Below are 23,823 nucleotides of genomic sequence, written 5' to 3'. Positions count from 1 at the left end.
TTCCGGTACTTGGAGGTAGCAGAGAGTTTAGATCCATCCCTAGAAGAGCGAAAATATTGATCAAACTATCAGGAAAGCTCCATTGATTGTTCACTATCAAGTCTCAAACTTTTGAAGAATGATTGCTCCAGTCAAAATGTGGATGCAGGGCTATTGCCGAGTTTGGACCAGCCCAATCATCTCTCTAGACGTCTAGAGATCTACCTAATCCAATAGACCAGCCCATATGCCCTTTCATTTCTTCCAACGCCCATTTCAGCCCTTTCCAAATGGATGAGCATTTGTGGCTAGCCAACCACCTTCCGTGCTTCAATTTGTATTTCTACACCATATACTACGACCACTGGTTGTCCATCGTGATCATTTGCCATGCCAGTTTCATGAGCAGTGCAAGGTTCAACTCCTTTAGTGGTCTAAGGCCTAGTCCCCCTTCTGCCTTTAGCTTGCACACTTTCGCCCATTTTAGCGTGATAGTCGTTCTTACTACTGGGTTTCCAGACCAGATGAAGTTTCTGATAGCTTTTTCCCTTTCCTTTATGCTTTGTCTCGGCCATTTGTAGATTCTAATGTTGTACACTAGTATGCTGTTCAGTATAGTCTGTGCAAGAACCACTCTCCTCTGAAATGAAAGTAACTTTCCTGCCCATCCACTTGATCTCTTTTTTATCTTGTCAACTAGAATTTGCATGCTGGATTGTGTGACACGACCTTTGAATAACGGGACCCCCAGGTATACTTTAGGCAAGGAGCCTTCCTTCATGTCAAAAATTGCTTCCACCTTTCTTCTTTTGGTGTCTGTCAAGCTTCTGAGGAACAACTTACCTTTTTCCCTATTTATGAAGTTGTCCAGCCGCTAGTTGGTAGTCATTTAGGCAATTTCTCAAGAATCTGAGTCCTTTTAAACTTCCATTTGCAAATAGGATGATGTCGTCCGCAAATAGAAGATGTGATGGAGAATATGTATTCCCAACAAAAAGCCATAGGGATGGTTTTGCCTGAAGTTTGCAGTCTCACTACGCTTCTGCTAAGAGCATCCTCCGCAATAGCAAAAAGGAGCGGGGATAGTGGGTCTCCTTGTCGAAGGCCTCTGCCAGTGCCAAAAACCCACATGGTCCACCATTTATCAAAATAGAAATCTTTGCGCTACTGAGGATGTTCTTGATCGTTTCACGGAACTTTGGGCTGAATCCAAATCTCTCCAGCACCATAAGAAGGAAATCCCAGCTTAGAGAATCAAATGCTTAAGAGATGTCCAATTTGATGACTGCGTTCCCACCCCATCTTTTTATGTGCATATCATTAATGACTTCTAAGGCCATTGCAATTGCCATACTTCCTGTTCTCCCCTTCAAAAAACCATGTTGCTCTCAACAGATGATGTTCATGACAATAGAGGTTAGCCGGTTAGCCAAAATTTTAGTAACAATCTTAAAAAGGAAGTTACTTAAATAGAGTGGCCTATACTGACCAATCTCCCGGGCGTTTTTGCATTTCGGAATCAGCACCAGAAAATTTGCGTTCATTCCTTGCTGGATGATGTGATCAGTGAAGAATGAACTAATGGCTCGACAAACATCAGCGCTCACATAGCTCCAACATTTTTGGAAGAACATGCGTTGAAAGCCATCAGGACCTGGGGAGCTTTGTGGATCCATACCCATGGCTGTGTCTATTATTTCTATCCTATTAGGTATAGCTATGAGCTTGTCATTTTGTTGTTCTGTAACTGCCTGTGGGATGAGGTTCAGAAGCTCCTGGTTTTGCAGTACCGGGATGGCCTCAAACTTGGCTTTGTAGGCTTGCACCATGTACTCCTATATAAGACCTTGGTCATGCAATATAGTTCCTGCAGCTGTCTTGATCTAGTCAATAAAATATTTGGACTGCCGAAATTCGTGCTTTAGCCTGGAAATAAGCCGAGTTTCTATCCCCTTCAAGCTCCCCTTTGATGCATGCTCTTTGTTTCCACATAGTGGCTTCCGTGTGCATGAGGTTTGAGATGAGTTTCTCCGTTTCCATTTCTTGTAAGTGCAGCTGGACATCAAAGGATTCCTGCTCTTGCTGTTTTTGGATGTCTTTAAGGGATTTGTTTGCCTGAGCAATTTTATCTCTAGTGCCCCAGTATGTATCTTTATGCCAGGCCTTTAGAGTACCCTTGAGTCTTTTGAGCTTGCGCATGACAAGACGATTTGGACCATCACACATTGGCTAACTCCAGCTTATCTTTACCATATTCATAAACTAATTGTGCTCAAGCCAGATCTTTCTAAACCGAAATGGAACATTTTCCGGCTTAGTGTTTTTGTGACACCATCCCATTACTGGTGAGTGGTCAGAGAACTTGCGTTGCAATATCTTGCATCTCTAGTTAGGATTCTCTATCAGCCAGCTGTTGCTTACAAGAGCTTTGTCTATCTTTGCCAAAATCCGCTTCTTCCCTATTTGCCTATTGCACCAGGAGAAGCTATGCCCCAGAGTAGCCGTGTCCAAAAGAGCATTATTGTTTATGAAATCCACGAACTCATTCATTGCTCTTTGGTTCGGATACCTTCCACCTTTCTTCTCAGTTCTTGTGGTAATGGAGTTGAAATTACCAATTACAAGCCAGGGAGTGTTTAGTGCACCAACAACCCCAAGTTCTTCCCATAAGGCTCTTCTTTGTATATAGAAGCATTTGGCATGTACAAAAGAAATAAAGTGCTGATTCATATTTCCAGTTATATGTTGATCATTAATGACAACCACATTCACTGCCATGCCATTCTTCCAAAAAACCCAGATATTTCCTATTTTGCTATCCGAGTGGTTATGCGCAAAATTATTATTGTAGCCCCTGTTAATCAGCCATGAAGGAGTAACAGTGGGTACTATGAGAGGCTCTGCCAAGCCGATCAAGTCTGGCTTGTACTTCTGTATGATGTCTTCTAAGTATAACTTAGGAGATGTACTTCTCATTCCGTGAACATTCCAAAATAGGACTTTCGTCATTGATTATGCTGAGTTATTTTTCCTCGCCCTTGTGGATGGAGGAGAGTACTCCTGCAACATCTATTTCGGCTTATTCTTTTTCTTTACTATCGTTTGCCATTGCTCTTCCCCAGACTCTTCATTCTCATCATTCGCTAAGTCAGACCAGTTAACTGATCTCAACAGTGAATTTGCCTCACATATTAATTTGGACCTGTTTCCGTCACCCAAGGATGTATTCTCAACATGTCCTGTCGATGTCGATGATTCTGAGTCAAATCCTCTGCCATTCGAACACTCACCTGCTTTGCGCTCCTCTTGCTGAGCTATTAAGTTAACAGCTCTTTGATTCGGTTCAGCGCTCCATTTTACAACCTGATCCTCTGTAAAAGAATTTGCCTCAAAAGCCTCTTCATGAGTGAAGTTAGACACTATGTTGGAGGTAGGGCCATGTGCCGGCGGAGATGCAAAACTCTTGCCCATAGACTTGGTGTTCACCACTTGTAATCCGACAACCTCTTCAAGATTTGCGCGAAAGTTGGGCGCTAAGATAGATGGAGGCTCTTTATGCTGGAGCGATGCCGGCATCCCCGCTACTTTCGAAAAAAGCAATGCTGCTTCCGCAGGTACCTTATCCCCATTATCTGCCATATTTTGCATCCCTCTTGCCACACTAGACTCTTCCAGAGGACCCTCTGTTTCAGACCTTGCCTTATCGGTCATCTCACATGTTGCTTGGTGACCTAGCACATCCTCAACTGATTTCTCAGTTCTACATCCCACCTGATCATACCCATACATTGACTTCGCAACAGCTGAAATCACTTTCGCACCCTCAGTATAAGAAATCCCCGTCATGCCATCTGAAGTGTGGTTCTCAGGGACCCCCTCTACGGATAAATTCACTGTTGTGGACTGCTCGTTCACACCCTCTGCATCACCTTTCGATGCTGTGTTACCCTCTTCAGATGGTAACAGCTCCTTCGCACTTGTTGCATATGATAACCTCTCCACATAAACTATCTTGTCTGCTGTAGAAAGCTCCTTTGCAGTGGATAGCACCACTGCTTTCCCCATGTTATTCTCCATAGATTTCCCTGCTGAGAAGTGGTCCGGAGCCTTATGGGAAGCCACAATCTAATCATTGTCCACTACTCCCTCCTTATCCTTGTTTCCATTGTCCTCTACCGTTTCTAAGCCTCTCATCCCTTACCAAATGTCCCTCGAACTTTGCAATGTGTGCACATTTTTGGTAGTTTTTCCGAACTGATAGTTTGGGCTTGTTGGTAAACTTCATCCCACAAAGACTCCCCTTGCTTGATTGGACTCAACCAAAATGTTCATTTTCTCTTTGAGGGTTTCTTCATCTTTTTTCTCCCACCCAAGCTATGGACATCAAAACCTCCTCCCCCAATATATTATCCTTGTTTCCATTGTTTTATTGTGATTCTCATAGGCATTTTGTCAAAGTCCCTCCGGCCCAATTCCGTTTAGACCATTAGAAAATGTGAAAACCCAATGGGTGTGATCAACCATTTGGCAAATTTGTGATGCAATTTTGGTAGTTTTCCAAAGAACACTTTTTCAAATCGATCCTTGCAAACAATGTTTGCAAAATGACAAACTTTTTCATCGCGGGATAAATTCCGGGATCCCCGTCTTTTTAGGGATAGTAGTTCCACATCAACCAAAATGGTTGGCATAGTATCCATACTCTGTTGAGAGTGGGGACAAATTATTTCTCATATATTTGCATATTGGGATCTCAAATTCATATAGGTCCATGGTTGTATGCTATGGACATCAAAACCTCCGGCTCCCAATATTCGACCAAGTCAGGGTAATCTAATCCAAACCAAACCATGGGATTGCTTTTTGGGCTAAGTAAAACATCGGGGATTGAAGTTTGTAGTCCACTTTCACTATAAATACACATACCATAATTGGCACTCTTTTTTTTCAAAGTCCTTTGTAATTTAGCCTTTACACCCAAACTTCCAATAACTTGTTTTATTAACAAAAAGATCCTTAGCGACCTGAAGATTAGAAAATCTAATAAAAATAAACTTTATTCCTTTGATCATCAAGGGTGTGATCAACCATTTCCTCACTTATGGATTATAAATTTTTTGATTCACATGACTCTAAAACTAAAGATTTCCTTCCACACCATTTTTCAAAATCGATCCTTCCTAAAACAATGTTTGAAAAAAATTTGTAACAACCCTTTTTCATGTTCAAAAGCCAATATTTTCATTTCCATGGGATAATGATTTAAATTAGAAGGGTATATTATATTTTTTGAAGGGATTATAGAAATAATTTATGTTCAAATAGTTTAAAATTCCACCGGTTGCAAAACTATTATGTTTGGTGCTTTATATATATTACGGCATCCTTTAAAATGATAATATAATTATTTGTCTATGTATTTCAATGTTAAATGTAATTTTAGTGAGGTTTGTACAAAGAAGAATAAATTCGAACTACCGAGTGGGATGACAAATTATGTTGTGACATTATGATTTGTCGACATCTAATTGGGTTTCTCAAATTCATATAGGTCCATGGTTATATATATTATATAACACGCCGTAAATCAATGTAAAGGATTTCACGATAGGCAATGGAACTTGTGACCCGCCCGAAATGAGGAAGTAGAGAAGTAATACCAATATTCAAAGGGCTTTAAATGTTTGGAACTCACACGATAGGCAATGGAACCTGCGAAATGAGGAAGTAGAGAAGTAATACCTATTTCAAGCTTTTGGAACTCACACTGTGTTCAGCGAAAGATTTGACCCAAAAGCTTTGGATTAACCCGCATTCCAGAACTCTCACTGTTAAGCAGTAGAAGGTTTTACCTTAAAAGGAAGGTTTAGTGAAGATGAAGAGGATAAGTTTTTTGTCTAAATTTGGTTTTAGCTAAAAGCGGCAAACTAGAAGAGTACCGAAGCAAGGAATTAGCTTAAGTTATCTCGCACCCTATCGCCCTACTAAAGGACCACATTTTCAAAAAACCAAGTCCAATTCGATCTGTTTGTTGGTTTATTAATATTTTTAGTCCATCGTTTTCATTTTATTTATTTCATTTTTATTACTACTGTTATGCAAACAACCAATTTTTACTTTATAATTTCAATTTTTAAAAATCAAAATCTATTATAGTTTAGGAAATGAAATTTTCAAATTTGAATTACAAAGCTTAGCTCATTATATTGTTTATTTTGTTAATTGATTTAATTTTCAATGATAAGGTGCATCTAATTGTCTATTCTCTTCTTTGCCATTTTTTTTCTCCCTATATAAAAGGTAAATGAAATGCCATATGGCTTTTGATGGTTTGAGGAGCATGCTTACATATCTATCTAATAAAAATGCTTGGTGTGGGGCCCACAGATCCCCCATTCGATAGTTACAAATATTTCTCACAAGTTATGACATGGCAGATTCAAAGTCTTATAGGGTATGTGCAGTTTAAAATGTTAATTTGAAAGAATACTAGATCATTGTTGATTTAGTCAACATTAATTCATGGCTGTTTTGTGGGTTGGGCTTTTATCATTTGGCTGACGAGGGTTCTTTTGGGCCTAATTTGAAACAATGCAATATACTTACCTTTAATGGTGAGACCTAAAAACACCAAATATTTTTGAGCAAACCAACACCAACCAACTTTAGTGGAAACATCAAAGAGTGAGCACCAAATGTGCCTCGCAATGTTTTCAAAACCGCGCCAAATAAAGCCCAACACAGCCGCTGCTTTCGAAACACCGCGAGAGAAATGCCCACAATAAAGGCTTATTTTTGTTCAAAAATGAGAAAGTGTTTTTGCCCACGCGGTGTTGAAAAAACCGCGCGGTTTCGTACATTTGGTTAAGCACCAAAGCAAACACCAAATTCCAACCGATTTGGTGTTTGGTTTGATGTTTTTTTGGTTTAGTATTAAAGAGATCTCGCCATTAAAGATGGAAAACACCAAATTTTCAAGAATTTGAAATTTTGGTGTTTGGTGCTCAAGAGGTCTCACAATTATAGATGCTCTTATATAATATAACAAGCTTACAATAGCAATACCAAATGACTATCTTTCTCTTCGGTTGAAATACCTGTACAACCCATGTCCGCTGGTTAGAGACTAACTAATAAACTGAGAAAAGAATAAATGAAGACTGATCAAGCAAAAGTAAAACAACTCGTCACGCAGTAAGGTCCCAAAGTTTTCAACTTCCCAGGTTGTATTCATGCAAGATCTAATTAATTAGCTATTGACTCTTTAAATAGAACGTTTTTGTTTAACAATAGCTGTGGGTTAGGCAGACCCCTACCTGTATTCCTTAATCAAAATCTTACATAGATTGTTCCTTTTATATCCTCAATGATTTTAGACAATTGTTCATATAGAGGGGGTATAAAATACAAAATCTTTAAATAGAATGTAGTAACATAATATCCCATCCTCGTCATCACGATACCCAAAATAACTCGCGTCAATCCTTTTAAAAATATCATACCTAGACCTCCTCTTCCTCAACTCAGGTGGCTTCTCAAACAACTCTCTAACACCGGACAACTTCTTCGCAGCACCAAAATACCGATACCCAGGACCTCTACCACTAGGATTGGGAACATCAACAATATTCCCATCCAAATCAGTCATCTTCGCAGAATGCCTAGTATAATTCTGACCACCCAAGTCAATAATCTGACGCTCCCAATGCCCTTTCTCTCTAATAAGTTTATTAATCTCGTCATTAAGGTCACGAAGTCGATGCTCACCCAACCCCTCGTTTTGAATGTCAACGACTTTCCGACCAATTTCACGCATTATCTGCTGCCTCCATTTATCAAAGATCGAAAGATCCGCGACATTCGGGGCGAAAAAAGGCGTTTTTTAGGTTTCTTATTCTCTTCGTTCTTTTCTTTGTTATGTATCTATTTAACATAGATCGTGCTTTCTCTTCGTTTCGTGCCACCTTTGATTAGTTTCTAAACAACATCTCAAATTAACCCTAAAATTAGAATTATTGTGATTCAATAAATAATCTTATAAACAAAAAGTGACGAGACAGAGAGAGGTGTGTCTTACTTGCGTCTATGAAGCTCTAGTGTGGTCTGTGAAGCTTGAAACAACTATTTATTCCCAACTGGTCAATTCGTGGGTGTGAGGATGAAGATGTAATAGAGATTTTTTGACTGAATATCGGTGTGATATATATCGTCGATGTTGATACTTTTCTTCTCCGGATGTGAAAAGCCAAGTATGTAGATGTCGTAGACCCTTATGGAGTTTCGGGCCCAGCCCACAGTGAAATTCTAAGCGCTTGAGAGCAAGTCCAAAAAAAGGTAGGGCAGGGAACGGGTCGGATATGGCTATATCCGAATCCTAATCGAATAGTTTCATAATATCCGAACCCGAACCCGATTAAAACTGAAATTTAATATCCGAATCTAACCCAAACCCGAACCTAACCCGACTAACCCGATCGGATAACACTAAAAATTTAAAAAAAACCCAAAAAATATATCCGAACCCGAACCCGAATCCGCCCCGAATAAGTAAACGGATAAAAAAATCGACCCGAACCCGAACTATTGAATCGGATCAAACCCGACCCGATTCCCTACCCTAAATTGGGGGCTATATGGGGTGTTAAAGGCAAATATAGCACCCCAACCACAAAAATGTCATTCTAATGGGGCTGCTAAAGGGGTCTTAAATTTGGAAGGAGTCAAAAACCCAACCAAAGTTAAGACCTTTGCTAGCAGGCTTAGTAGCTGCTATAATAAGTTTGGGAGACGGATGGCATAGTTTCTGCCGTCCGTGTGTTAAATTTCAACGGACGGTAGAAACTGTGTCGTCCGTCTAAAAAAATTCAAGTTAAGTTACAAAATAATGGATGGACGGCAGAAACTATGTCGTCCGTATCATTTAACACTTCAAAATAGAAAACGCGGTCGGATTGGTTTTTTGATTTTGGGGTGCCAAATTTGGTTGGGCAAGCTAAAAGGCGTATGTGGCACCTTTTAGCAACCCAATTTATCAACTCTCCATTGGACTTGCTCTTATACGCCCCCGGAAGCGTTGAGTAATGCATATATCTAAATCTAAACTACTTTGATGTCCAGGACTCATCTCCTGTGTTTTAGTAGATTCACGATATTACCCTTTAATGCTTTAAGCAAAACGCACAACGTGCGTGCATCAATCTAGTAAGTAGTATATACATGGGAAGCACTAGTGGCGGAGCCAGAAATTTATTCCAGGGTGAGCACTATAAGTTTTCAATATAAGCTCAATTAAACGCACACACATTTTTCTTGTTTTTCTCTTAGTATAATATTTTTAATCCATCGTTTTATTTTTATTTATTTGATTTTTATTACTGCTGTTATGCAAACAAACAATTTTTACTTTATAATTTCAATTTTTAAAAATCAAAATCTATTATAGTTTAGGAAATGAAATTTTCAAATTTGAATTACAAAGCTTAGTTCATTATATTGTTTATTTTGTTAATTGATTTAATTTTCAATGATAAGGTGCATCTAATTGTCTATTCTCTTCTTTGCCATTTTTTTTTCTCCCTGTATAAAAGGTAAATGAAATGTCATATGGCTTTCGATGGTTTGAGGAGCATGTTTACATATATATCTAAAAAAAATGCTTGGTGTGGGGCCCACAGATCCCCCATTCGACAGTTACAAATATTTGTCACAAGTTATGACATGGTAGATTCAAAGTCTTATAGGGTATGTGCAGTTTAAAATGTTAATTTGAAAGAATACTAGATCATTATTGATTTAGTCAACATTAAATCATGGCTGTTTTGTGGGCTGGGCTTTTATCATTTGGCTGATTAGGGTTCTTTTGGGCCTAATTTGAAACAATGCTATATACTTACCTTTAATGGTGAGACCTAAAAACACCAAATATTTTTGAGCAAACCAACACCAAACAACTTTAGTGGAAACATCAAAGAGTGAGAACCAAATGTGCCTCGCGGTGTTTCCAAAACCAGCCAAATAAAAGCCAACCACGGTATTTGCTTCGAAACACATGAGAAAAGCCCACAATAAAGGCTTGTTTTTGGTCAGAAATGAGAAAGTGTTTTTGCCCACGTGGTGTTGGAAAAACCACGCGGTTTTGTACATTTGGTTAAGCACCAAAGCAAACACCAAATTCCCACCGATTTGGTGTTTGGTTTGATGTTTTTTTGGTTTGGTATTAAAGAGATCTCGCCATTAAAGATGAAAAACACCAAATTTTTATGAATTTGAAAATTTGGTGTTTGGTGCTCAAGAGGTCTCACCATTATAGATTCTTTTATATAATATAACAAGCTTACAATAGCAATACCAAATGACTATCTTTCTCTTCGGTTAAAATACCTGTACAACCCATGTCCGCTGGTTAGAGACTAACTAATAAACTGATAAACGAATAAACGAAGACTGATCAAGCAAAAGTAAAACAACTCGCCACACAATAAGGTCCCAAAGTTTTCAACTTTCCAGGCTGTATTCATGCAATATCTAATTAGCTATTGAATCTTTAAATAGAACGTTTTTTTTAACAATAGCTATGGGTTAGGCAGACCCCTACCAGCATTCCTTAATCAAAATCTTACATAGATTGTTCCTTTTATATCCTTAATGATTTTAGACAATTGTTCATATTGAAGGGGTATAAAATACAAAATCTTTAAATAGAACGTAGTAACATAATATCCTATCCTCGTCATCACGATGCCCATAATAACTCGCGTCAATCCTTTTAAAAATATCATACCTAGACCTCTTCCTCAACTCAGGTGGCTTCTCAAACAACTCTCTAACACCGGGCAACTTCTTCGCAGCACCAAAATACCGATACCCAGGATCTCTACCACTAGGATTGGGAACATCAACAATATTCTCATCCAAATCAGTCATCTTCGCAGAATGCCTAGTATAATTCTGACCACCCAAGTCAATAATCCGACGCTCCTAATGCCCTTTCTCTCTAATAAGTTTATTAATCTCATCATTAAGGTCGCGAAGTCGATGCTCACCCAACCCCTAGTTTTGAATGTCAGCAACTTTACGACCAATTTCACGCATTATATGCTGCCTCCATTTATCAACATCGGAAAGATTACGGCATTTAGAAGCGAGAAAAGGGCGGAGTTCTTTAGGTTTCTTATTATTTTCGTTCTTTGTTGTTATGTATCTATTTAACATAGACTGTGCTTTCTCTTCGTTTCGTGCCATCTTTGATTAGTTTCTAAACAACGTCTCCAATTAACCCTAAAATTAGAATTATTGTAATTCAATAAATAATCTTATAAATAAAAAGTGACGAGAGAGAGAAAGAGGTGTGTCTTACTTGCGACTATGAAGCTCTAGTGTGGTCTGTGAAGATTGAAACAACTATCTATTCCCAACTGGTCAATTCGTGGGTGTGAGGATGAAGATGTAATAGAGATTTTTTTATCGAATATCGGTGTGATATATACCGTCGTTGTTGATAGTTTTCTTCTCCGGATGTGAAAAGCCAAGTATGTAGATGCCGTAGACCCTTATGGAGTTTCGGGCCCAGCCCACAGTGAAAATTATAAGCGCTTGAGGGCAAGTCCAATAATGGTAGGGTAGGGAACGGGTCGGGTTCGGGTCGGATATGGCTATATCCGAATCCGAATAGTTTGATAATATCCAAACCCGAACCCGATTAAAACTGAAATTTAATATCCGAATCCAACCCGAACCCAAACTGAACCCGACTAACCCGATCCGATAACACTAAAAATTCAAAAAAAGCACAAAAAATATATCCGAACCCGAACCTGAATCCGACAGACCCGAACCCGAACTATTCGGATTCGGGTCAAACCCAACCTGATTCCCTGCCCTAAATAGGGGGCTATATGGGGTACTAAAGCCAAATATAGCACCCCAACCACAAAAATGTCATTCTAATGGGGCTGCTAAAAGGGTCTTAAATTTGGAAGGAGTCAAAAACCGAAACCAAAGTTAAGACCTTAGCTAGCAGCTGCTATAATAAGTTCAGGAGACGGACGGCATAATTTCTACCGTCCGTCGATCTGTTACATTTCGACGGACGGTAGAAACTATGTCGTCCGTCTAAAAAAATTTCAACTTAAGTTCCAAAATAATGGATGGACGGCAGAAACTATGTCATCCGTATCATTTAGCACTTCAAAACAGAAAACGCGGTTGGATTGGTTTTTTTATTTTGGGGTGCCAAATTTGGTTGGGCAAGCTAAAAGGCCTATGTGGCACCTTTTAGCATCCCAATTTAGCAGCTCTCCATTGGACTTGCTCTTATACGCCCCCGGAAGCGTTGTGTAATGCATATATCTAAATCTAAACTACTTTAATGTCCGGGACTCATCTCCTATTTTTTAGTAGATTGATGATATTATCCTTAATTCTTTAACCAAAACGCACAACGTGCGTGCATCAATCTAGTAAGTAGTACATACATGGGAAGCACTAGTGGCGGAGCCAGAAATTTATTCTAGGGTGAGCACTATAAGTTTTTAATACAAACTCAATTAAACGCACACATTTTTCTTGTTTTTCACTTAGTATAATATTTTTAGTCCATCGTTTTATTTTTATTTTTTTTATTTTATTACTACTCTTATGCAAACAAACAATTTTTACTTTATAATTTCAATTTTTAAAAATCAAAATCAATTATAGTTTAGGAAATGAAATTTTCAAATTTGAATTACAAAGTTTAGCTCATTATATTGTTTATTTTGTTAATTGATTTAATTTTCAATGATAAGGTGCATCTAATTGTCTATTCTCTTCTTTGCCATTTTTTTTTTTCTTCCTGTATAAAAGGTAAATGAAATGCCATATGACTTTTGATGGTTTGAGGAGCATGCTTACATATCAATCTAATAAAAATGCTTGGTGTGGGTCCCACAGATCCCCCATTCGATAGTTACAAATATTTCTCACAAGTTATGACATGGCAGATTCAAAGTGTTATGGGGTATGTGCAGTTTAAAATGTTAATTTGAAAGAATACTAGATCATTGTTGATTTAGTCAACATTAAATCATGGTTGTTTGTGGGCTGGGCTTTTATCACTTGGCTGATTAGGGTTACTTTTGGGCCTAATTTAAAACAATGTCATATACTTACCTTTAATGGTGAGACCTAAAAACACCAAATATTTTTTAGCAAACCAACACCAAACAACTTTAGAGGAAACATCAAAGAGTGAGCACCAAATGTGCCTCGCGGTGTTTCCAAAATCGCTCCAAATAAAGCCCAACACAGCCGCTGCTTTCGAAACACCGCGAGAGAAAAGCCCACAATAAAGGCTTGGTTTTGTTTAGAAATGAGAAAGTGTTTTTGCCCACGCAGTGTTGGAAAAACCACAGCGGTTTCGTACATTTGGTTAAGCACCAAAGCAAACACCAAATTCCAGCCGATTTGGTGTTCGGTTTGATGTTTTTGGTTTGGTATTAAAGAGATCTCGCCATTAAAGATGGAAAACACCAAATTTTAAAGAATTTGAAAATTTGGTGTTTGGTGCTTAAGAGGTCTCACCATTATAGATGCTCTAATATAATATAACAAGCTTACAATAGCAATACCAAATGACTATCTTTCTCTTCGGTTGAAATACATGTACAACCCATGTCCGCTGGTTAAAGACTAACTAATAAACTGAGAACCGAATAAACGAAGACTAATCAAGCAAAAGCAAAACAACTCGTCACACAGTAAGGTCCCAAAGTTTTCAACTTCCCAGGTTGTATTCATGCAAGATCTAATTAGCAATTGAATCTTTAAATAGAACGTTTTTTTTTTAATAATAGCTATGGGTTAGGCAGACCCCTACCTGCATTCCTTAATCAAAAACTTACATATATTGTTCATTTTATATCCCCAATGATTTTAGACAATTGTTCATATAGAGGGGGTATAAAATACAAAATCTTTAAATAGAACGTAGTAACATAATATCCCATCAGCGTCATCACGATACCCATAATAACTCGCGTCAATCCTTTCAAAAATATCATACCTAGACCTCCTCTTCCTCAACTCAAGCGACTTCTCAAACAACTCTCTAACACCGGACAACTTCTTCGCAGCACCAAAATACCGATACCCAGGACCTCTACCACTAGGATTGGGAACATCAACAATATTCCCATCCAAATCAGTCATCTTCGCAGAATGCCTAGTATAATTCTGACCACCCAAGTCAATAATCCGACGCTCCCAATGCCCTTTCTCTCTAATAAGTTTGTTAATCTCGTCATTAAGGTCGCGAAGTCGATGCTCATCCAACCCCTCGTTTTGAATGTCAGCGGCTGTCCTACCAATTTCACGCATTATCTGTTGCCTCCATTTATCGGCATCGGAAAGATCACGGCATTCGGAAGCGAGAAAAGGGCGGCGTTCTTTAGGTTTCTTATTCTCTTCGTTCTTTGCTGTTATGTATCTATTTAACATAGACTGTGCTTTCTCTTCATTTCGTGCCATCTTTGATTAGTTTCTTAACAACGTCTCCAATTAACCCTAAAATTAGAATTATTGTGATTCAATAAATAATCTTATAAACAAAAAGTGACGAGAAAGAAAGAGGTGTGTCTTACTTGCGACTATGAAGCTCTAGTGTGGTCTGTGAAGCTTGAAACAACTATCTATTCCCAACTGGTCAATTCGTGGGTGTGAGGATGAAGATGTAATAGAGATTTTTTTACCGAATATCGGTATGATATATGCCGTCGCTATTTGTTGATACTTTTCTTCTCCGGATGTGAAAAGCCAAGTATGTAGATGCCGTAGACCCTTATGGAGTTTCGGGCCCAGCCCACAGTGAAAATTCTAAGCGCTTGAGAGCATGTCCAATAAGGGTAGGGCAGGGAACGGGTCGGATTCGGGTCGGATATGGCTATATCCGAATCTGAATAGTTTGATAATATCCGAACGTACACGAACCCGATTAAAATCGAAATTTAATATCCGAATCCAATCTGAACCCGAACCAAACCCAACTAACCCAATCGGATAACACTAAAAATTCAAAAAAAGCCCAAAAAATATATCCGAACCCGAATCCGACAGATCAGAACCCGAATCCGCCTTCCGGCCCTCACGCAGTAAGTTAATGGATAAAAATTGACAAATGATGAAGTCCCCGAACCATATGGGGTATTTTGTAACTATTCGATTCGAAGTAAACCCAAAATCGATTATGGGTCAAACCCGAGGGAATAAATTATAACATCTAAATAAATGGGCTATATGGGTGCTAAAGGTAAATATAAGCACCCCAACCACAAAATGTCATTCTAATGGGGTCTAAAAGGGTCTTAAATTTGGAAGAGTCAAAACCCAACCAAAGTTAAGACATTCATGAGGGCTAGCAACCGCTATAATAAGTGAGAGACGGACAACATAATTTCTACCGTCCGTCGAATTTAAATTTCGGCCGGACGGTAGAAACTTTGTCGTCCGCCTAAAAAAAATTCAACTTAAGTTACAAAATAATTGATAAATTTGGAAACTATATGTCGTCCGGTATCATTTAGCACATCAAAAAGAAAACGGTTGGATTGGTTTTTGATTTTGGGGTGCATAAATTTGGGGGCAAGCTAAAAGGCTGCATATGTGGCGTCTAAAAATTTCAAATTTAGCAAAATCTCTATTGGACTTGCTCTTATACTTCCCTAGAAGTGTTGAGTAATCTAAATCTAAACTACTTTAATGTTTGATTTTGGGACTCATCTCCCCGTGTTTTAGTAGATTGACGATATTACCCTTTGATGCTTTTAAGCAAAATCTAAATCTAAACATTAATGCATCAATCTAGTAAGTAGTATATACATGGGAAGCACTAGTGCATCAATCTAGTAAGTAAATTTATTCCGTGGTGAGCACTATAAGTTTTCAATACAAACTCAATTAAACGCACACACATTTTTCTTGTTTTTCTCTTAGTATAATATTTTTAGTCCATCGTTTTATTTTTATTTATTTGATTTTTATTACTACTGTTATGCAAACAAACAATTTTTACTTTATAATTTCAATTTTTAAAAATCAAAATCTATTATAGTTTAGGAAATGAAATTTTCAAATTTGAATTACAAAGCTTAGCTCATTATATTGTTTATTTTGTTAATTGATTTAATTTTCAATGATAAGGTGCATCTAATTGTCTATTATCTTCTTTGCCATTTTTTTTTTTCCCTGTATAAAAGGTAAATGAAATGTCATATGGCTTTTGATGGTTTGAGGAGCATGCTTACATATCTATCTAATAAAAACGCTTGGTGTGGGTCCCACTGATCCCCCATTCGCCAGTTACAAATATTTCTCACAAGTTATGACATGGTAGATTCAAAGTCTTATAGGGTATGTGCAGTTTAAAATGTTAATTTGAAAGAATACTATATCATTGTTGATTTAGTCAACATTAAATCATGGCTGTTTTGTTAAATTTTGGGCTTTTATCATTTGGCTGATTAGGGTTCTTTTGGGCCTAATTTGAAACAATGCTATATACTTACCTTTAATGGTGAGACCTAAAAACACCAAATATTTTTGAGCAAACCAACATCAAACAACTTTAGTGGAAACATCTAAGAGTGAGCACCAAATGTGCTTCGCGGTGTTTCCAAAACCGCGCCAAAGAAAACCCAACACAGCCGCTGCTTTCATAACACCGCGAGAGAAAAGCCCATAATAAAGGCTTGTTTTTGTTCAGAAATGAGAAAGTGTTTTTACCCACGCAGTATTGGAAAAACCGCGCGGTTTCGTACATTTAATTAAGCACCAAAGCAAACACCAAATTCCAGCCGATTTGGTGTTTGGTTTGATGTTTTCTTGGTTTGGTATTAAAGAGATCTCGCCATTAAAGATGGAAAACACCAAATTTTCAAGAATTTGAAAATTTGGTGGTGTTTGGTGCTCAAGAGGTCTCACCATTATATATGCTCTTATATAATAAAACAAGCTTACAATAGCAATACCAAATGACTATCTTTCTCTTCGGTTGAAATACCTGTACAACCCATGTCTAGCTGGTTAGAGACTAACTAATAAATTGAGAAACGAATAAACGAAGACTGATCAAGCAAAAGTAAAACAACTCGTTACACAGTAAGGTCCCAAAGTTTTTCATGCAAGATCTAATTAGCTATTGAATCTTTAAATAGAACATTTTTTTTTAACAATAGCTATGGGTTAGGCAGACCCCTACCTGCATTCCTTAATCAAAATCTTACATAAATTGTTCCTTTTATATCCTCAATGATTTTAGACAATTATTCATATAGAGGGGGTATAAAATACAAAATCTTTAAATAGAAAGTAGTAACATAATATGAATGACGAGAGTGACCAACTAGCGACCTGAGGAGGACATTTGCTACTGCCCATAAGCATTTTGAATCAAATATTTCTACCATATACAGAGCATTCACAATTAGAGGCTCCCATCTAATCTAGTATAAATACTTGGATGGTTTCCCAAACAGCACGATAAGTAAAATATGCAACGATTAGAAAAACAGAAATGAGGACATGTCTTTTTCTATGGACAAGGATATATCAAATATACCACTACAATAAACAAAGAGGTGTTTCTTTGCAGTCTACAAGTGCAGAAAAGTGTAAGTTGGAAAACATATTTGAGAAGCAATTACGCTCAACATGTATCTTAAACAAAGGCAAAACAATAACCATGAAATATCACCATCCAAATTAGTATCCTGTTCCTGCTCCATAGATGAGACGTGGGATGGAACACAAAAGTAGACTGCCACCTCATCACTTTATTCTTCTTTGCTGTAAAGTAAAAATCAAGATAAATATTACTGGTACAGGTGAAGTTACTACTGACCACTGAGAGAGACTGCATCAGTATTACAGAAAACATATGGAATGTCTACTTGTAGGGGAAAGCATCAAAGGTTTGAATACCAGAAACATGCCACACCAATAGAGTAAGTAATTTTAAAAGGAATTACATTTCCAAACTCGACCAAAATCATCACATTGCTTTATACATTCAGTACAGAAATGAAATCAACAACACCGTCAAGATATCTTATCCAATTCAGATTACCAGAGGCCCTATTCTAGGATCGACTGATCAAGTTATTGCAGTTGTTGCGCACTTTATCATCAACTTCTGAGGGAAAGAAGATGGCAAGCGATTATATTGTAGCCTCAAGTTCTCAACAATAGCATTAGCAAAGTTGATAAAGATTTTGGTACCATAATATCTTGATCACTATTTTATAAAAAGATTACAGTATTCGTTATGATTTACACTGGTCACCTAGTGGTTTTTCAAAAGTTTCTTCTCAGCAGCTACACTGAATCCAAGTGACTATTGGCATTTTCTTCCTTTTCTGCTGTGTCACAATGCCTTCGTTTCCAGATTTATATTCTATATCCGTTTGTCAACTTTTTTGTTTTTTATTCCCCCACTTAGAAACCAAGCATTATGTTTCCAGTGACACTTTCTAGAGAGAGTAACAATATGAAGAAGCAGTAAACTTTCATATATAGTAAGAGATTTATGCTGTAGAGCTGTCAGCTTTTTAGTCAAGAACCCCATCAAGCACTACGCCTATTTCAGTGACGAATCAGCTACTCCTTAAAAAGTGTTTGAGGTTAAAGCATGCAATCGGCGTGTCATTTGTAATATGCAAAACCAACTTAGTCCATCATGATTACTATTACAAGTTACTTATTTTTCTTTACTTCTTGTTATTTAAATTGCTAACCTTGCAAACTTTCCTCAGCCATCACACTTGCTAGGCTCTCCCATTTCCTCCAGCTATATATCTGAGCGCAAATAAACAAAAATGATAAGCAAAGCATCCTTAATATGAGAAAAGGAACAGACCCTGTGAATGCAATTACTAAAAATAGTACTTTACATGTGGAAATGTAAGTTGTACCTTAATCATAGCCAGACCAACTGCGACACAACTATACAATACATGAGTAATCCCAAGAACAAACAGAAAACGATGAAACTGTTCCAGAGCTCCTTGGGAAACAAATGGTTCGCAACCCTGCAAGAAGAAACTAGTAAACCAAGCGAAACTTGCTTAATTGAATCAACGACCAGCTACAGTAGAAGGAAGTTAATAGTTACCTCACTGCAGAGATGGGGTGGCAAATGCTTGGGAGCAAGGGTTGTAGCCGTATGATTTGAACTAGATAACTTTGAATTGGTAATAAAGAAATGTTCAATAAGGCCAAAATCCACCTCTGAACAGAGATAGAATCGACTATTGAAAAGAGAAGAATCAATGCAAATCTCAGAAATCGATTTTGCCCATTGTCCCAACATTAAAGATATAAGTCCAAGCAACATCAGCTCTGAAACCCAAGCAAAACAAGTTTCAACTTTCTCTACTAAAACTTCTTAAGAGTAATCTACATAAAATAAAATCAAGGATGAGTAATCTACCTTCCTTGATCTTCTCCAATGAAGCGAGGAGCTTTTCTCCTAGTCTTCTTCAACCACTACAGTACAATGGGAATATAGAAATTCAACAAAGCTAACACCAAACAACAAAATTCTCGAAATGGAATATCTTTAAATGGTCATAGTCCTCAGTTTCCAGTACTAGAACAAAAAAACAGAATAATTTACCTTTCCAAAACGATATATGGATCGCTCAACAAACAGACAGAGAAACACCATGAAAGTGGTGACAGATGCAACAGACCAAGTGGGACTGTGAGAGTTTCAGCTAAAGACCTCCCTTGCATTACCAACATTTGGTTGCTCTCCATTTCTTCCACACTCTTCCACTCCAGTGTACTAAAGATGCATGAAAAGAAGTTTTATTTTCTTCTTTCTGTACCTCAAACACTGGAGTTTCTTGGTGGGTTCTTACTCAATTGTCAAAAGTTCATATTATTATATTCTCCAGATGCATTGGAGTTGTTTTCATTATATGAGACTAGATTGATGCACGCACGTTGTGCGTTTTGCTTAAAGCATCAAAGGGTAATATCGTCAATCTACTAAAACACAGGGGGTAACATAGTCAAAACAAAAAATGACCAAGAATTTTAGAGATACATAAAAAAATATTTTTTCACTGTTGCGGGACTGTAGATGAGAGTCCCGGACATTAACGTAGTTTAGATAATGAGAAAACCCACAACAATATGAATACCAACTAATAAACAATATGATGCTCACAGATATCCACGCAAGAATATTTTTTAGTATTAAATTATTAGAGAAGTGGACAAGAACCTGAGAAACCGCCATGGCAAAAGATCTAATATTGTGATTTGCCCATGTTTTACATCTGACGTGTTACTTAATACTAGTATTATAATAGTACTAAAATGAAGCATGTTTGGTGGTAGTTTGAAGGAAACCAAACATGGGTTTGGGAAATGAGGGACTAGTAGAGTTAGAGGCAAAGAGAGAAAAAACTAAAGGAAGCTCATTAAGTTTAGTGTGTAAAAATCATACCATCCTAAACTTTATCAAGAAAGCCATTCGCTCCTAGGTCCTCAGACAAGATCTTCATCCAGGTCCTCATGTCCTTGTGAAATCCTTAACAATTTCACCGAGTGCTGCCAAGTTAGTTGTTGTGGCAATAAATCAATCTACTACCAATAGTCTCTGCAAGAACAAGAACCATCTCTGAAACGATGGAACCGTATATGGTCCCGAAGAATGATCTCTCTTCCGTCTACCCGCGAAACAAATTTCATTGTTGTATGACAATCTTGGCAAACCCTCAAGTTCTTCATGATCTTTATTGGAGCTGATTGTGGTAAGCTGATAATGCCAAGAGCCAAAGCCAACTTCTCACTGTGGTAATTTGCAACAAAGTCCTTCTGTTCCTGCTGAGAAGCACTGAAACCAGGCTTCTTTTCTACATAACCTATTTTCTTGATCTTCTCCAACATTTCTCCTAACGTTTTGTATATAAGAGGGCTCTTTGAGTGGGACCTATCACCAACAAGAAAAGAATGAACAGTTGCCCCAATTTGAATCCAACTTAGGCCAGGCTCCTTCTTCACACCTCGCTCTTTCATCAGGTCTCTGATTTCTGTGGCAGGCAACTGTATGCCAGCATCTGAGTAGATGTTGTAGAGTAACACATAAGATGCAGCAGCTTGAGGTTTGAGCTCAATTACTCGCTTTGCAACACGTTCTCCAGTGACGGAGGCCCCATGGACTTGACAAGCACTGAGTAAGGCTCGCCACATCACAGCATCATTCTCAAAGCCGGACTGCATAATGAATTTCTCAGCATCATCCAGTCTTCCAGCACGACCAAGGAGGTCAACTACACTCGCACAATGCTTCACGTTTGGATTTAGCCCGTGATCATTTTTCATGCTTTCAAAGTACCTATAGCCATCGACACATGAAAGGGCGTGTCAGTTATTTTAAAATGAAGCTTATGCTAAGAAAATCTTGAAATAATGCGCTTTAGTTTTGTAATCATGACAATAAATTATTCCTCCCAGAAACAATACAACCTTTTGTTTGTTCTTATTGTCATTAGCTAATATTAGTAGAACTGGAATTTTGAGATTAGAAAACTTGTAACATAAGATTCACCTGAGTCCTTCCTCCACGAGGCCTCCATGGCTACATGCGGTAAGAACTCCAAGAAAAGTTATTTGGTTTGGTGCAACACCACAGCCATTCATTTCCTTGAAGAGACTGAGAGCTTCACTTGCACAACCGTGCTGTGCACGGCTTGAGATCATCACAGACCAAGTTACGATATCATAGTTCTCTGTCTCCTTGAATGTCAGATTGGCAGCATCAATATCCCCAGATTTTGCATACATACATATCAGCGAAGTACCAACAATCACAAAGCACCCAAGTCCAGTTTTAACAGCATGACCTTGTATCTGCTCACCTGATCTTGAAGCAGCCAAGTTTGCACAAGCACTCAAAGCACAAGATATAGTGAATTAGTCAAGCTTTCTTCCAGATACCAGAAGTTCGCTAAAGAGACTCAATGCTAGCTCAAACTGTGAGTTTCGAACACAACCTGCCATCAGTGATGTCCACGAAACTATATCTAGTTTTGGGGTTGAGTGAAAACATCTGAGTCCACCCTCAATGCAACCAGATAGAGAATACAGATCAAAAAGAGCACTCCCAATGAACTCATCCGATTGGAGATTGCTCTTAAGGATTTGAGCATGAATTTGTTTCCCATATTCCGATGCATCAAGAGCACTACAAGCTTTGAGAATACTTGAGAATGTAAACTTTGAGGGCTTAATTCCCTCTTTTCGCATTTGAGAAAAGAGATGCAGCACTTCATCTGCATATTCTTCAGACACTTCAGTTTCTGACTGGAAAAATCCAGCGATCATTGCGGTAAACATGACAACATTTCGATCAGGCATGAGCTTAAAAATCTTGATTGCATTCTCCAGACCACCATTTTTCGCATACATGTCAAGTAATGCAGTCCCTACAACAACATCAAAATCCAGCCCAAGTTTGACTGCACAACCGTGAACAACTCTTCCAAATTCCCCTGAACCACTAAAGCATGCAGAGCATGCCTTTAAGACACTACCTAGCGCAAAACAATTCAACTTCAATCCAGACTTGTGCATTTTCACCAAAACTCCTAATGTTCTTTCGCTAAACCCACTTCTAACATATGCAGCAATCAACGAGTTCCAAGAAACATCATCTACATTATCCGAACTCTCAAACACAAGTCTAGCATTATCGACCTTACCACATTTTGAGTACATATCAATAAGTGAATTAACTAAAAATTCGTGTACACTCAATCCACTAACAAAAATTAATCCATGTACTATTTCTCCTAACTTAACATCCCGCATTTGAGCACATACACCCAATGCGCTCGCATAAGAAAACTTATCCAACGTTACATCAGCAACTCTAGAATCGTGAAACACTTCCATCGCCTTTCCATGAAACCCCATCTGACGATACCCAGAAACTAACAAATTCCACGAAACAACATCTCGTTTCGACATACGATCAAACAATCTCTGCCCAGAATCGAAACAGCCACATTTGGAATACATATTGAGAAGATTGTTTAACAAGTAAAGACATGGGTGTAATGACGTCTTGATCACGTGTGCGTGTACTAGTTTTCCACTGATCAACGACCCGATTTTAATTGAGGATTTGAGGATGTCAGTGCAAGTAGGCAAGTAGCAGAGTTTAAAGGAAATTGGATTGGAGGATTTTGATGGCCGAAGTAATGTGGTGAAACTAGATGACTGAGAATTTCTGTTTCAACATTCGAAGTTTCAAACTTGAACAAAAGAGGGTTGTTGTCAACTTCTTTAACGGTATTTTATGCGGCTAACTAACCCTCGAAATATCGGCATGAGTATTCAGTGTCGTCACCATTTCTTATATTTCAACAGATATTGTGATATGATTGGGATATTTCACAGCCATTCTACTATGAAATATGAAGGTCGCCATACTAGCATGCATATAAGATTTTGCATTTTTGCGGAAGGAAGTAAATCGGATTATTATAGCAAGTATCCTAACCACTGTAAAACTGTCTTTTATATATCAGCTACAACATTTTCATAAACTTGGACGAGTAGAAAGTTGTATGCCCAACTTGTTGTTGTTGACCATGGTTACCACAAAAGCCGCACAAAGAAGAAGAAAAGAATTGGAGGACATGGACATCCCTGAAATCGTCATATCTGGCATTCTTTCCAGATTACGATTTAAGTGTGGTGCAAGTCTCAGTACAATCTCCTTAACCTATGGAATAATGATATCGGGGGAGGACGGTGGGATAGTAATATAGGTGGAGACGGTAGTTTCATCTATAAGGC

General features: G+C 38.0%; 2 protein-coding genes and 4 pseudogenes across 5 annotated transcripts; all 6 read right to left on the bottom strand.

The window, feature by feature from the left end:
- Nucleotides 1-2,364: 2,364 nt before the first annotated feature.
- Nucleotides 2,365-2,988, bottom strand: LOC147501977 (uncharacterized). Its single transcript, XM_086604427.1, has one exon. It carries the CDS (start codon nt 2,986-2,988, stop codon nt 2,365-2,367), a length of 624 nt encoding a protein of 207 aa, XP_086460553.1.
- Nucleotides 2,989-7,363: 4,375 nt separating this feature from the next.
- LOC147501976 (uncharacterized) lies at nt 7,364-10,372 on the bottom strand (annotated as a pseudogene).
- A 269-nt stretch (nt 10,373-10,641) lies between these two features.
- On the bottom strand, nt 10,642-11,497 carry LOC147501975 (uncharacterized; annotated as a pseudogene). The gene is made up of 2 exons (XR_015220896.1): nt 11,336-11,497; nt 10,642-11,256 (listed from the first exon to the last, which is right to left on the bottom strand). The product of XR_015220896.1 is annotated as an uncharacterized LOC147501975 (transcript).
- A 2,405-nt stretch (nt 11,498-13,902) lies between these two features.
- On the bottom strand, nt 13,903-14,591 carry LOC147501974 (uncharacterized; annotated as a pseudogene). Its single transcript, XR_015220895.1, has one exon. The product of XR_015220895.1 is annotated as an uncharacterized LOC147501974 (transcript).
- A 3,077-nt stretch (nt 14,592-17,668) lies between these two features.
- Nucleotides 17,669-19,767, bottom strand: LOC147501973 (MLO-like protein 4). The gene is made up of 6 exons (XM_086604426.1): nt 19,663-19,767; nt 19,439-19,494; nt 19,121-19,256; nt 18,921-19,037; nt 18,744-18,804; nt 17,669-17,796 (listed from the first exon to the last, which is right to left on the bottom strand). Exons 1-6 carry the CDS (start codon nt 19,765-19,767, stop codon nt 17,669-17,671), a joined length of 603 nt encoding a protein of 200 aa, XP_086460552.1.
- Nucleotides 19,768-20,358: 591 nt separating this feature from the next.
- Nucleotides 20,359-23,352, bottom strand: LOC147501972 (pentatricopeptide repeat-containing protein At3g13880 pseudogene; annotated as a pseudogene). Its single transcript, XR_015220894.1, has 3 exons — nt 23,336-23,352; nt 21,569-23,251; nt 20,359-21,355 (listed from the first exon to the last, which is right to left on the bottom strand). The product of XR_015220894.1 is annotated as a pentatricopeptide repeat-containing protein At3g13880 pseudogene (transcript).
- Nucleotides 23,353-23,823: the final 471 nt, after the last annotated feature.

Source organism: Coptis chinensis, chromosome 4, assembly GCF_015680905.1.
Source record: "Coptis chinensis isolate HL-2020 chromosome 4, ASM1568090v1, whole genome shotgun sequence".
NCBI lineage: Eukaryota > Viridiplantae > Streptophyta > Magnoliopsida > Ranunculales > Ranunculaceae > Coptis > Coptis chinensis.
Note: the sequence above shows the minus strand (reverse complement) of the source record. Positions and strands in the feature narration are given on the sequence as shown.

Bases quoted from the DNA above. Each gene is read 5' to 3' on its own strand.
- LOC147501977 (XM_086604427.1), bottom strand. From the start codon at position 2,988: ATGACGAAAGTCCTATTTTGGAATGTTCACGGAATGAGAAGTACATCT.
- LOC147501973 (XM_086604426.1), bottom strand. From the start codon at position 19,767: ATGGAGAGCAACCAAATGTTGGTAATGCAAGGGAGGTCTTTAGCTGAA. The intron at 19,038-19,120 runs GTAACTATTAAC...TTCTTCTTGCAG, and splicing joins CACCCCATCTCTGCAGTGAG to GGTTGCGAACCATTTGTTTC. The intron at 17,797-18,743 runs GTTAGCAATTTA...TTTACTTTACAG, and splicing joins GGCTGAGGAAAGTTTGCAAG to CAAAGAAGAATAAAGTGATG.